This window comes from Colossoma macropomum, unplaced genomic scaffold (assembly GCF_904425465.1).
Source record: "Colossoma macropomum unplaced genomic scaffold, Colossoma_macropomum, whole genome shotgun sequence".
NCBI classification, from domain to species: Eukaryota; Metazoa; Chordata; class Actinopteri; order Characiformes; family Serrasalmidae; genus Colossoma; species Colossoma macropomum.
The window spans coordinates 4836425-4851224 of NW_023494789.1; the positions used below are offsets into that span (position 1 = coordinate 4836425).

Sequence of the window (14800 nt, forward strand, 5' to 3'; positions counted from 1 at the left end):
AATGAAAAGAGACAAGAGGGAGAGAGGGAGCGGACAGAGAAGCAATGCGGCCTGTTCTGCAGCGCAGCTCTACTGTTCCGCAGGCTGCAGTCCGGGCTAATCATTCAAAGATCTGAGAACCCTCCTGAGAACCATCCTGAGTCCTCAGTCCTGCACAAACACATACAGTACCGCTCGTTCCTTCTCTCTCTCTCTCTCTCTCTCTCTCTCTCTCTCTCTCTCTCTCTCTCTCTCTCTCTCTCACTTTCTCTCTGCTGGTATGATGCAGACCACACAGGAGCCGGGGCATTACATCATCGCATCTGGGCCAACTGCACTGACCTTGTCGCCACAGCAACCGCCTCACCTGACATCACTGTCTGTGAAGAGATTGCTGGGAGTTGAGTTGAGTGCACTGGGCCACAGGATTCCCTTCTGATCCCTTCTGGGGATTTCTGGTTACGTTTTATTTAATGGAATTTCATTAATGAACTGACGTCTTAATAAACCCCATCCTCTTCCTTTTTATTGCACAGCTGCAGTAGGACCACCCCAATTCATAAATGAATGAAATCAGTGATGGAATTACTAATAATTTCGCATTATTACGATGAAAGCTGTCATAAAATAAGTCAAGTTTGGGTTGCAATTTTAATTTCATTCGTTTTAAAGGCCCTCCAAAAAACACACAAACAAACAGCACTTAAATGCTGATTTTTTCAGCAGTTAAGTGCCAGGAAAACACCGGGAACCGTCAAACCCGCATACTGGTGACCGTTTTCGTTACACGTTACTACGGAACGTTTACAGAAGAGCACGTGCAAACGGACACAGCGATAGTAGCTACGTTTCTACAGCGTGACCCAAAGCTCGGGAGCCAAAAGGGGCTTCGATAATCCTCACCAGCTGGACCGCAGCAAAACGCGTTCACACGGCAAACAGGCCACTTACAGCATCGACCGTGTCGGCTTAACTCACCTCCACAACACACGCAGAGCCGCCGAGGTCCGGCCCGTCGAGCCCGTCGCCGTTCTGCCACGGATTTACGTGTTTTGGGGCGAAAACTTTTGACCAAGTCGAAGTTACGGAGGTGGAGGCGTATCAGCGAACAGTGACCGTTGCGGTGAGGGTGTGTGAGAGAGAGAGAGATAGAGAGAGAGAGCAGGGAGGCTGGAGAGACGCCTGCCTCGGGAGCGCGCACACGAATCCCGCGCGCGCCTGACAGTTTGACACTTATGAAGTGGTTGTCATGGCAACAGAGCGAACGGTGACGAGAGAGGCGGGCGGGGGGGGGAGGCGTGAATGGCTCTCGAGAGAAAAGCTCTCGTCGAAGCCTTTGAGTGACAGAAAACGAGAGAAAAATCCAGCGAGAAGCAGCGAAGCAAACCGGGCTTGTTTACCAGCTATTCAGACTCGGACTCGGACGGTATGTACCCCACTGCCTCCGTTTCCTCTGGAGGCAGTGGGGTACGTACGGATCGAGGACTAGCCTGTGCGGCTGAAACCTCCTCCACAGACTCGGACTCACCTCTCCGACTCCTGCCTGCAGCACGTTCAGGCCGGTCTCCGATTCTAGAAAGTTCTTCTCGGCCACTGCTCAGAAAACAGAAGCATGAAAAAACACCACAACAGCGTTACATCATGGGCAGAGGAGAATTAAAACAAGTCTTAGTTAATGACTCAAGCCCCTTATCAATATCAAGTGATTTATAGACCTGTGGTGGACCTTTTTTGATACATCCAGCATCTACGCATTAAAACCACCTCGTTTCTATGCTCATTGTCCATTTTATCAGCTCCACTGACCACATAGGTGCACTTTGCAGTTGTACACTTACAGACTGTAGTCCATTTGCTTCTCTGCTACTTTGTTAGCCCAGTTTCACCCTGTTTTCTAGAGGTCAGGACCCCCACAGTGTGGGTATTATTTGGGCGGTGGATCATTCTCAGCACTGCAGTGGATTAGACACAGTAGTGCTGCTGGGCTGTGCCACTCACTGTCCACTCTCTATCCTGTAGATGTAAATTGAGAGGCAGTAGCTCATCTTTTGCTGCATGGTTTGTGTTGGTCATCCTCCAGTCCTTCATCAGTGGTCACAGGACGCTGCCCACAGAACGCTGTTGGCTGGATGTTTTTGGTTGGTGGACTATTCTCAGGCCAGCAGTGACACTGAGGTGTTTTAAAACTCCAGCAGCACTGCTGTGTCTGATCCACTCAGACCGGCACAACACACACTAACACACCAGTGTTACTGCAGTGCTGAGAATGATCCACCACCCAAATAGTACCTGCTCTGTGAGGGTCCATGGGGGTCCTGACCACTGAAGAACAGGGTAAAAGGGGGCTAACAAAGTACACAGAGAAACAGATGGACTACAGTCTGTAATTGTAGAACTACAAAGTGCTCCTATATAGTAAGTGGAGCTGGACACTGAGTGTAGAAACAAGGAGGTAGTTTTAATGAAGTGGCCAGTCTGGGTATATACACAAGTACTTAAGTTTTATAGCTGTTCTTTTTTTGGTATGCTTTCGGTAAGCTCTCTGGTCTATGGTAAAATGATGAAGTCCAGATGGTGTCACCAACTAAACTGAATGAAGTCAACTTAAAAAAAAACTGACACTTTTGAACTTCTTGTTCCATTTCACTGGTTATATTATACACAGTTTATCACATGACATCATTTAAAAGACAAAAATTGTGTTTTTTCTACAAACTTACATTCAAATTTAATGACTTTTGCCAGCCTCAAACGCGTTTTCTGTTTTTTGATTAAGTCACCATGCACCAGCGTGCGGGGCAAATAATGCTAATGATATATCATGTTTCACCTCCTCCTTCTTCCAGTCCCTCCTATCATCAAGCAGAAAACACTCAGCTAGCTCTGAAACATTACCTGATACTGTGTTTCACTCAAAAAACAAAAAACAGTATGGAAGGGAAATTATTTTCTGATTTATGTTGACTTTAAACACAAAAATAACCCATAATTACAAAAAAGTAGTAGTATTTATCAAGTCTTTTATGAATTATTAGGTCTAATGTAGATTTTGCTGTTTGGGAACAGAGAATTGCTACATCATTGTACAAGTCTGCCCCCCCCAACACACACACACACACACACACACACACACACACACACACACACTTACCAGCCTTGTCTGCCACTTCAGCAGCAGTCAGGTTCTGGCTGTTCGGGCGAACTCGGAACGTGAGAGCCGGACCTACCACGCTGTGAACAGAAGTTAAGGTCACACAGCCAAATAAACACAGGCTGTGAAGCATGAAGGGACGTTAGGGAAGAGGTTAGCTGCAGGGTTGGGGGGGTCAGGGGGTCAGGGCACCCCAGAGCTGAGGTTGACTCATGTCATTTATTCCTTCTCCCCCCCATGGTTCTCCACCATGCGGGGGACCCCGGGTTAGGGCTCCACCTCACCACAGCTTGAGCTTGGGATACAAAAAGGGTCCGAGGGTCATCGTTAGAAGGATTATGCTGAGTCATGCAGTAAAGGAAATATGGGGCTAAACCTGGAACTTTCTCGTGATCACTGTTTCAAATCTAACCCTGCGGTTTTTGTTAGGCTACATACGAAGCTTTTATATGGTGCATTTACATACAGCAGAGTATGGCCATTTCAGTTCCACTCACTCCCAGGAGAATTGTGGAGTGTCATCGGGGAGAAACAGGTGAAAAAGAGTGAGAAAAAGTTGAGATTTTGAATCTTGCTGGTCAGTGTTTAAGTATGACGTGCTGTGTTGCGTCATGAGTCATGTCTGTATTGAAACTACATGCTGAATGTGTTGTTGAGACGATGGAGGAAAAGGGAGTGGGAGATTTTTACATTGGTTGCTATTTTTAAAACAGTATTTGGCCTTTTCTCACCTGTGTTTCATCGGAGTACAGAACTAGTCTAGAACATTGTTATACACCCTCAAAGAGTAACTACACCCCACTATTTTCAGCCAACTCCAGCCCTGGCTCAACGAAAATGCTCAACGAAAAATGCTCAAAGGAGGGGCACTACAGTGATGTACGGGTTTGGAGGTGGGGCTGCGAGGGAAACTGGGTGGGCTGGGCTGCTGTGTTGTTATAGCTAACTTTATCTACCAGAAAATATGGAGAGTGACAGAATCAAATGGCACTTTTGCAACTGAGAGTCCTACAAGGTTGATGATTTTCCTCTACTACCATCCCCATCTTCGACGAGGGAAGGTGTTTCTGATCAGGCAGTGCGTCTTGAGCCTTAACAGTATGAGTCACTGGCTCAAACTACCGAAGAGTTAAGATAGTGACAGAAAATGATTAAGAGTTAGTGGCAGTGGCGTCCGAACGGTAGAACATTCCCTAAACCGTGACAGCTCGCTTCTAATTATCTGTTCGATATAACCCAAGGTCTGATTCCTTAGATGCACTGAATGTCGAATGAATAAAGTGTATTTCTTTGAACTCTGTCCAAGTTTCATTCAGTTTTACATCAAGGTCACAGACTGCATCACCGGTCAGCCAGGGTTTGCTGCAGTGGCCTTAAATCCTTACGTTATGTTCTGCAAGCTGTTCATGGCACTTATCGGTGTTACATCCAATTTAGTTCCCACTCAAATTCACGTTCCCCTTCATAAACCAAACCCTCGGGAGCACTCACTGAACAGTAATCAATGGCAAGCAGCACTGGAACTGCGGAAAGCGGGAAAAAAGCTTGAGAAAGGCTGCACCGATGACAGGTTGACACAGTCAGTAACAATGGCCATTTACCGTTAACCTTTCCTGAACCATTTCGCCTTCTGTAGTTCCAGTGTTGCTTGCTATTGATGTCTGTTCAGTGAGTCGCGCCTGAGGGTCCGAGTTGTGAAGGGCAATGTGAATTGGATGCAACGCTGGCAGCTTTATAGAGACTCACAAGAATCCTCACTTAATCAGTCCAACATCTTTATTGCAAACTAAGCTCAGATTAACTGGGTTATTTACAGTTGGTACAGCTGGCAGATCGCAGCCTTGTGAGGTGGTGCTGGGGGTATTTAGCCCAGCGCATGAGGGTGGTTATCTCCTCGCTCCAGGGTCCTATGCTTTCATATTTATGAGCGCAGCATGAGTAGGGCGTCATCAGGGGGCGGTAACATTGTTTGACTGATTTGCACACTGTGACGTGTCATCGTACTTTGGTATGAAAATACGTCATCCACGCCTATAGCAGGGTTGAACCAGAGGGGGCGCTGCTGAGGCGGAACTGACCATGATAAAAATGATATTTTTTACAGTTTGGAAAGATGTGTTCACATTTTAAGCAAGGCTGGTATATTTTATTATTACAGAGCAGAGTATTTCAGCTGTTAATGACAAAAAAGGTCTTAGGGTGGAGTTACTCTTTAAAGCAGCCAACAGTGGGCAAGGTAAGCAATACTAGTATGCTGTAATGCAAATGCAGTGTTATGCTTATGGTTTACTTAATTTATAAAGGACTCTTTCAGAGTTTTTTCAACTTGATCTCTTTCTGCCGCTTCAGTATTGTACCATCGATAACCACAGATAATAATTTTGATGTAAAAAGAAAAAGCATTGACTTGAAACCTCTTATTATCTAATATAAGCTACTGGGCAGACGCTGAATAACAAGAATATACATAACATTTCAAACATAGTAAATATTCAATACTACACTCCAATCCAGGTCTTCATAACGTTATACCAAAGGTGTGAAATCATTTTGGAAAAAAAAAAAAAAACAATTTTGGTTGCATTTACTTTCCCTAAGCTTTTCTGGAATCCATGTGTGACAAAGCAGGAAGCTGTGAAAACTCTCCCCACTGCTATGCTGGTAACACATTACCACAACAGTTTTCCTTCTGCAAAACTATCACATCTCTGAAATGAGATTTACAGCTTGACATACAGATACTGATAATTTGTGAAAGTGTTCTACAACAAGGACACAGTGTCACTGAGGAGAGGCACTGCTTTAAGGAAGCATCGAGTGCTATTTGACCGATAATGGCACCCACTTATGGAGAACTTTTAGCCTGCTAAATCGGGATGCACCGATATAGGAATTTTGGGCTGAAGCGGGTATCGGATATTTTTATGTACATATCAGTTGATGCCTGTAGGGATTTCTGTAGGATTACAAACACTGTTAAAATAAATAGAAATTTTAATGTATTTTTGTGTAGTCGCGAGGCATCATCTAAACGTTATGCTCTTCCAGAACCTCAAAAATAAATGATCAAACATTGATTTGAAATATCAATCAAATCTAAACATCCGTCTGATCATTTTTTAAGCAATTATCTGCCAATACCGCTATGATTCCGATATCATTGTGTAACCCTACTGCTAAATATATGTGAGCAAGTGTTACAAACAATTCCATGAGGCATTTTTCTTCTATTTTATTTTTTCCTTGAGATCTACTTATGATGTTTATGTTACATACCAAAAACAGTAATAATTCCTTTTATATGGCCATTTCCCAACCTGTCTTCATTCCTTAGAATTAAACAGGCTGTTTTTTACTGGGACTTTAAGACTGATGTATGTGAACATCCTCAGTGCTGATTGGTGGTCTTTTTTGTGCCTCGTTCAAAAAGCAATTTGTGCTTAACACTCCTTCATTGTGAATGAGTGGGGCTAAACTGCTGTAAGCTGAATTGGTAGATGTATGTAAACGCACTGGTTTTCATGATATCATGAAAACAGTAAACTCCAAATGTTTTTACAGCTTAATTTCCATACGGACTGTATAATGTTTACATATGGCATTAAACTCCTTTATTTAAAAAAGCGAGGAAAAATTAGTTTTCCCTGAACTGAGTCTTTTAATGTTCCCTTTCAATGTACAGGGTGATTCAAAAAGATTCATCTGATTTCAAAGCGCCATGTTTTTACAACCGTGAAGCGCCTAGGAACCAATCACATACCAATTGAAAGAGGGGGTCATAGAGTTTCTGACCGTCAGTGGAAGATGGCTCCCTTCAGTCTGAGAGGAGATGAGACCCCTGAGCAGAAAGCGTTCTGCGTTCTCCACTTCAATAAGAGAGAATCCATCATAACTGTGCAGCGTGATTTTCGTGGACAGTGAACCTCCAACAGCTCAGATCGTTCGGCATTGGTTCCACAACACTGGATGATCTCCGAAATCACACTGAAAGAGCCGTGAGTGCAGCGACACCCGACATGCTCAATCCAGTATGGGATGAATTTGGCTATGGTGTTGATGTTGTCCGTACAGCTGGAGGAGGTTCATACTGAGCACTTGTACAATTACATAATAAACTTTATGCTCATTTAAACATTTACAGTTCACTGCATTGATCTGTAACGATTTACAAGTGAAATAAATCATTTTGAAATCGGATGAAAATATTTTTTGGACTCCAGAAAAATCACGCAGAAGCATAGTAATAAAAATTGCACTGGGTTTTTTAAGCTCTATTGAGCTGACCTATAGTTTGTTATAAAGAGGGCTGAAGTGGGCTCAACCTGACTGTGTGTGATTGGAGGCTCATTCTGCAGGAGGTTTACTGATGGAAATCAGCTGTTGCCCAGTGGCTTCTCCTTCCACAGGAGTCCACAGGTTTTCTGTTCTTTTCTAACTACAGAGAAACATTCCAGTTCTGTGGTAATCGACTATACAAATGCAGCAGATGGATATGAGGTCTAAAAAAGCTGAAGTGGTCATTTAAGCACAGTTTCTGGGCCTGAATGGAATCTACCAGCGTGCAGCCTGGAACGTTCCTGAAGCAGCACCTGGAATTCTTTGTCTCTGAGCCTACCTGATATTGAGGAATGTGCCGGTGGTGAGGTGGATCCTCTCAGCCAGGGTCTCCAGCAGACGAACCCCATCGGACAGAGAGAGGGGACTGCAGAAAGACATACTCTTTCACACACCACACACACACACAGACGGATACCACTAACAGACTACACAAAATACACACAACAGCCACCCACACAGACAGGCAGTCCACCTCGCTGTCTAACAGCTAATGTGTAGTGCTCTGATGCATGGAACAATCCAGATTCAAGAACAAACAGCCAATGAAGACAAAACATCCAGTGTGTTTCTCTAAAACAGACATAAACAGACTCACGGACGTCACAGATGAGCATTCAGTTCAACACCAGTGTGGCAATGGTTGTACCTCTGGTTCGTAATGATGTATCCATACTCCTCTTTATATTTGGTTTGATTCTTTACTGGTGTTGCATTGGGGACTCCTTTCCACACCTTTTCCTCTCCCTTCCACCCCTTCTCCTGTTTCAAGGGGGCTGGAGGGCCCAGCACACTGGCCCCTTCTGTAATGTCGTTATTCTGCAAGGTGCCCTCAGGAACCGAAGCAGAGGAGGAAGAGGCGGCTGGGGTTGGAGGTTTTTCCACTATATGTGTCATCTTCCCCTCGGTGATTTTCATCTATTAAAGAGCAACATAGGATAAATCTGCTCAGTTACACTGTTGGTTTGTTACTGAAATGCTCTTGTGGTCAGCCATTTCCTGCAGTCAGTGCATACACTGCCCTCTGCTGGCTATGCCATACAGTAGCAATAACCTCAGCCACAGGAGCATCAGTAACAAATTGCTAACACTGATCTGCCGTAATTCTCGTATGATGAGCTTACCAGCTTTTGTGGGGCAGCTGAATCAGTACGATCTATGAGAAAAAAAAGATCAAAATGTTACTATCCTATCAATATACACCGGTCAGGCATAACGTTATGACCACCTCCTTGTTTCTGCGCTCTTTGTCCATTTTATCAGCTCCACTTACTATATAGGAGCACTTTGTAGTTCTACAGTTACAGACTGTAGTCCATCTGTTTCTCTGCATACTTTGTTAGCCCCCTTTTACCCTGTTCTTCAGTGGTCAGGACCCCCATGGACCCTCACAGAGCAGGTACTATTTGGGTGGTGGATCATTCTCAGTACTGCAGTAAAACTGACGTGGTGGTGGTGTGTTAAGTGTGTGTTGTGCTGGTCTGAGTGGATCAGACACAGCAGTGCTGCTGGAGTTTTTAAACACCTCAGTGTCACTGCTGGACTGAGAATAGTCCACCAACCAAAAACATCCAGCCAACAGCGTCCTGTGACCACTGATGAAGGACTAGAGGATGACCAACACAAACTGTGCAGCAACAGATGAGCTATCGTCTCTGACTTTACATCTACAAGGTGGACTGACAAGGTAGGAGTGTCTAATAGAGTGGACAGTGAGTGGAAACAGTGTTTAAAAACTCCAGCAGCACTGCTGTGTCTGATCCACTCAGACCAGCGCAACACCCACTAACGCACCACCACCAAGTCAGTGTTACTGCAGTGCTGAGAATGATCCACCACCCAAATAGTACCTGCTCTGTGAGGGTCCATGGGGGTCCTAGCCACTGAAGAACAGGGTACAAGGGGGCTAATAAAGTATGCAGAGAAACAGATGGACTACAGTCTGTAACTGTAGAACTACAAAGTGCACCTATATAGTAAGTGGAGCTGATAAAATGGACAATGAGCGAGGAAACATGGAGCTGGTCATAATGTTATTCCTGATCGGTGTACACTCTAAATCAAGAGCATGACCCATATTTTTTGGACTCCAGAAAAAAACACACAGAAGCATGGTAATAAAAATTGAACTGGGTTTGTTGAGCTATATTGAGCGAATCTATAGTTCGCTATGAGGAGCTGAAGTGGGCTCACCCTGATTGTGTGTGATTGGAGGCTCATTCTGCAGGAGGCCCAGCACGGTGAAGAGGCGCTCCATCTCTCCAGGGTTCAGCTGAGCCAGGTCGAAGCCATGCTGCAGTAATAACTCATTCAGACTCTGCTGAGTGGAGTCTGCACACACAAGTCAACGATTCAGACGATACTAGAAAATGTTTAACAGAGGCCTGCAAATGCACACACATACAGATTAAATTCAAGCTTCAAGATGGCGGCCGCTACTGTTTTTATCTATGCACCATGCTTTTGTGTTGATTTTTATAGATTACAGTACATCATACAGTGTCAGCGGTTACAAACACATCTATTTGAGCTTCTTTTGTACAGCGATAATTGGTTGGGTACACTGTAAAACCTAATGAGTTAAGTAAACTCAAATGATTTGAGGAAACTAATTACCTCAAATGTTTTAAGCTCAATAACTCATTTACACTTAAGTAAATTGAGTAAATTGTATTAACGCCATTTGTTTTATTGATATTAAAATGACTAAGTATTTGGGACTTAGGTTTAAGCTGTCCTAACTCAAAATAATGTAATAATTGTAAATTAAATTCACAATTAGCCTACAGTTTTGACAAATTCATATTGTATTGCAGAGATATGATCATCACCACCTCGCCAAACGCTGACAGTACGGTCCGAAGCACAGATGTAGTCTTTGTGAAATTCAGCCACAGCAGAACCACATTCAGCAGAGAAGTACTTAGCAACTCAGCTTTCTCAACACTGATTATTGATCAATATTAATGGGCATGAATCATAAAAGTTTATCAATCTAGTCAACACAAGGGAAGGTGGGCTGGGGAGAATGACAACACACAGACGGTGAGGAGACACGCCCAGTATGTAAATATATGGTACTAGGAGCCAATAGGAATGATGTGAGTTTTACTCAAGAAGGCAGTATTGACCAAACGTCAATCAAGTAAAGCTGAGAGTCTAAACTAAATTGCAAGCTTATTCAACTCAAAGATCCTATTTGATGAGATCTTTGAGTCTGTAATCATCAAAATATAATTATGAAAAAAAAGTCCAAATCTTTTAAATGTAAACATTTATGCCGTCTATCACATTAAGCCACACTAAATAATTGTCTTTAAAAACAGCCCATCATGTAAAGTCACGTTAAATAAAAATAGTGAATCTAATCCATTTAAATAAAGTAATCTTAACTCAAAATATTCTGAAAAAAACAATCTTACTCAAAATGATTACAATCTTACTCTCTCAACAATTCGTTTTTATGTTAATCTGAATTTTTCAGATTAAGTTACTCCAACTTTCTGTAGTATTTAAGTTGTGTTAATTTAATTCTTTCATTAAGATGTGCAGTGAGTTTTACAGTGTATAAGCTTCCATTATTTGTTAGCTACATTAGCCTTGTAGCTCCGGTGCAAAACAAGGGAAGCAAACTTCAGACAAACAAACAGGCTTTAGCTGAATGAATTTAGGGTAGTTCCCTAGAAATGGATGGGGGCAGTGTGTACAAAAAGCCTGTACTTGCTATATAACTGTACTATATATTGTGTCCAGTGGGGCACGTAAACTTTTATAATACTTCTCTTGAATTTATTTAGAGAGAACCTCTACAAATGAGACCTATAGATGCAGCGAAAGAAAAAACAGTGTCTCAGTATGGTGTTGGGCCACCATGGGCTGTCAGAACAGCTTCAAAGTTCTGGAACTGTGCTTGAGGGATGAAACACCATTCTTCCATAAGATATTCCCTCAATTGATGTTGTAATGATGGACATGGAGAGCACTGTCCAACACAATGGTCCAAAAGGTCCCATATGTGTTTAGTTGGGTTGGGATCTGGCCATAGCACATAATTTACATCATTTCCATACTCATGAAACAATTCAGTGACCCCTTATGCCCTGTGGATGTCATCCTAGAGGAGACCACTCCCATAGAAATGTTTCAACATAGGGTAAAGATGATCAGTCAGAATAACTTTGTATTGATTCGCAGTGAACCCTCCCTCTAAGGGGACAAGTGGACCCAAACCATGGCAGCAAACTGTCCCCGACAGCATAGCAGAGCCACTGGATCCCCTCACTTTTGGGGGGCAAGCTTTTGGGCCTGTAGGTCTGTACCATTCTCTTGGTGCCACACATGCACTCATTAATTTTTGGAGAATTTAGTGAAGGATGATTCATCTGACCATATCACTTTCGTCTATATCTCTGCAGACCAGTCCTTATGGTTTGCGTATCAATGAACTCCCATAATTGTTTCATGCAGTATATGCAGTCTGGCAGTATCTGCACTTGTTATGTTTCTCCACTGATTTATTCAGGTTTCTCCTTTAATTATATTTCAGTGGACTTGTTAAGTTAGTTAAGTGACCCTTATTAATCCCACAACGGGGAAATTTCACCTCCACATTTAACCCATCTGTGCACCCACATGCACACTAGTGAACACACGCACTAGGGGGCAGTGAGCACACTTGCTCGAAGTGGTGGGCAGCCCTATCCACAGTGCCCAGGGAGCAGTTGGGGGTTAGGTGCCTGGCTCAAGAGCACTTCAGTCATGTCCTGTTGGCTCAGGGGGTCGAACCAGCGACCGTCCAGTCACAAGGCTGACATGTAAAGCAATAGAATAACAACAACCAGTGTATAGTAACTGCATAAACTGCAAATTGCTGTAACTGACTGGATATCATCTACTTTTAAATCCAAATATATATAAAATCAACAAGCCCTCTGTGAGTTGAGGTGTTAAAGCAGAAAAAACACTGGAGCATGAAGGGAACTCTGAGAGTTCTCTAGAACCAAGGCTGGTAAACTCTGGTACAAACCCACTTCCCAACACTACCACACTCAATTCACACTTACCATCAAACCTTCCAAACTCCTTAGGGGTTTTCTTCTTCTCTTGCTGGCTGCTGACCTCCACATCCTGGGAAACGTAGTCCTTGCTGTAGTCCAGTGGAAAATCCAGACCCTGGAAGAAAGATGAAGAGGACAGAGGTGTGGCCACCCTGTGGCGGGAGTCGGGTTGTGCAGGTGAAGAGAGGAGGAGAGACATCAGATCCTGAAGCAGCTGTGTGTCTTTATCCAGCGGGTGAGGACGTGATGCAGACCCCCTGGAGTGAGAAGAGGATGGGGGGTACACGTCCCCCTCCACCAGGTTCAGAGAGCGTTCCTCTTCGTCCTGGTAACCGTACTGCACGGCAGGAGGATACAAAGAGTTGTGATGAACCCCTTGAACTTCAGACTTATTCCGTTTTTAATCTTAAGACTTATTATTCAGTAACTACGAGGGACGGGTAGTGACTAATTATGTTTACTCATTTACATGTATGCAAGTAAACTTTGTGTGTTCAAATGATAATACGTTTACTTCTGCTCAGACGTACTTTAGAGCAAATTTAGGACAATTATCTACTTTTTACTCAGTTCTAATTCCTGATTCTATTTTTTAATTTCATTCTGTTCCGTTGGTTTAGCAACTGTTGATTCAGCAAGTGCTTTTCTGTGGCTCACACCTCTCACTTTCAAGCTTTTAGCATTTTAGCATTTTATTTCACACCAAGATGATCCCAAAAAATAAGATCACATAACAAACTTCAGTGCTTATGCTGCTATATGCTGGATGTACTAAGAAATTCCACTGCAATTTTAAAGAGAGTTCAGAACCATTGGCCAGCTGTGCTTGCACACAGAGGAATTAGACCTCCGCAGTGAAGCACCCACATACACACACACACTAGGGGGCAGTAAGCACACTTGCTCAGAGCAGTAGGCAGCCCTATCCACGGCGCCTGGGGAGCAGTTGGGGGTTAGGTGCCTTGCTCAAGGGCACTTTAGTCGTGTACTGTTGGCTCAGGGGATCGAGCCGGCGACCTTCCGGCCACAAGACTCGTTCCCTAACCTCCAACCCACGACTGCCCCGATTTTATAGGGATCTCAGCATCTCAGGAGTGATTTTTTTTAAGTAATTAAGTAGTAACACTTTTACGAGTGTGGTTGCAGGCTACTCTACACGCCGCTAGTAACTACTACTAATTGTTTAGTAACTACTATGACACTAATATTTATGTTATGTAGTTATGAAAAATTGAAATGTGGGCCCACATAAGACCCTTAGAGTTAATGAAAACAGTACAGAACGCTGACCTTTTGAAAAGTAGGTCTATAAGGTTCCAGGCTTTGCATGCGGAGGGTGGACTGGGGAGAATCAACAATCATGTAGTCCATGTAGTGCTGCAGTTTGGGGTTCAGCTGGTCTGTTGCCCCTCCATCTGACCTAGAGAGGATTGAGAGGATATTTTAAAATTTTAGAAATACATTACAAATAAAAATACAACACAAAATCCTGCTACTCCACAAAAATGATCTTGCTAAATTTCAAAAAGAGGGCAGGACAAATGCGTTGTATATTATACATAAGTAGGTAGTGCCAATCTTTAGTACGCTCTTGTGCCACCCTTTAATCTAAAATCCTAGGCATGCCACTAAATTTGCTATGCTTTTGGGGCATTGCTGAATACCACTTTACATATGAAGGCTGTCCAGGTGTCCGGCCTTGCTTATTCCTTTTATCCCGTTTATCATCCTGGCACAGGCCCTTTTGTTTAACTGTGCATTTTTGAAATAAAAAAACAAACTTTGAGTCATAAAAAAGCATCCAAAACACTACGATTACAACAGAACATCAGCAGTGGCTGTGGCTGTGGCACTTTTTAGTCAGTAGTTTGCGTTTTAATGTTAGAATGCTGATTTCCACATTTCTGTTTAAATGTCTTACTCAGAGGAGGGAGCGTTCTTGAGACCAGATGGCAGCGGGATCTTCGCAACTTTGCTTAGTTCCTTGTCGATGACTGATTGGGTAACATCATCCTGCCAGGTCAGTCCTACAGAAAAAAATTGGAGAAAAGACCACAGGCGAAAATGCTTCTTTTTTGCATCTCATTTAATACACCATTTTCATTACAAATGATATTATCAGCATAGAAAATTGAGGGAAAAGTAAAATCTTTGATTGTTTACATTAATAATGAATTTCTGAACTTCTCAGTATTTGGGAGGTCCCTGTTTTGCTCTAATGACAGTGTGCACTGGTTTGGGCTCCATAAGTTTGTGCAAAAGCCCGATCAGTAGATAA

The 14800-nt window shown here is 43.2% G+C and overlaps 1 protein-coding gene across 2 annotated transcripts in view; it reads right to left on the reverse strand.

The window, feature by feature from the left end:
* ptprnb (protein tyrosine phosphatase receptor type Nb) overlaps positions 1-14800 on the reverse strand; it is a 57445-nt gene that overhangs the window by 20712 nt on the left and 21933 nt on the right. Inside the window, exons 4-12 of one of the 2 annotated variants that reach the window (XM_036569828.1) lie at positions 14444-14549; positions 13813-13942; positions 12529-12859; positions 9659-9796; positions 8590-8621; positions 8115-8383; positions 7746-7832; positions 3131-3210; positions 1508-1572 (exon numbers count right to left, since the gene is read on the reverse strand). In XM_036569828.1, the coding sequence (XP_036425721.1) occupies positions 1508-1572; positions 3131-3210; positions 7746-7832; positions 8115-8383; positions 8590-8621; positions 9659-9796; positions 12529-12859; positions 13813-13942; positions 14444-14549 (1238 nt within the window). The remainder of the gene's footprint in view (positions 1-1507; positions 1573-3130; positions 3211-7745; positions 7833-8114; positions 8384-8589; positions 8622-9658; positions 9797-12528; positions 12860-13812; positions 13943-14443; positions 14550-14800) is intronic. The other variant, XM_036569830.1, reaches the window with a different exon arrangement.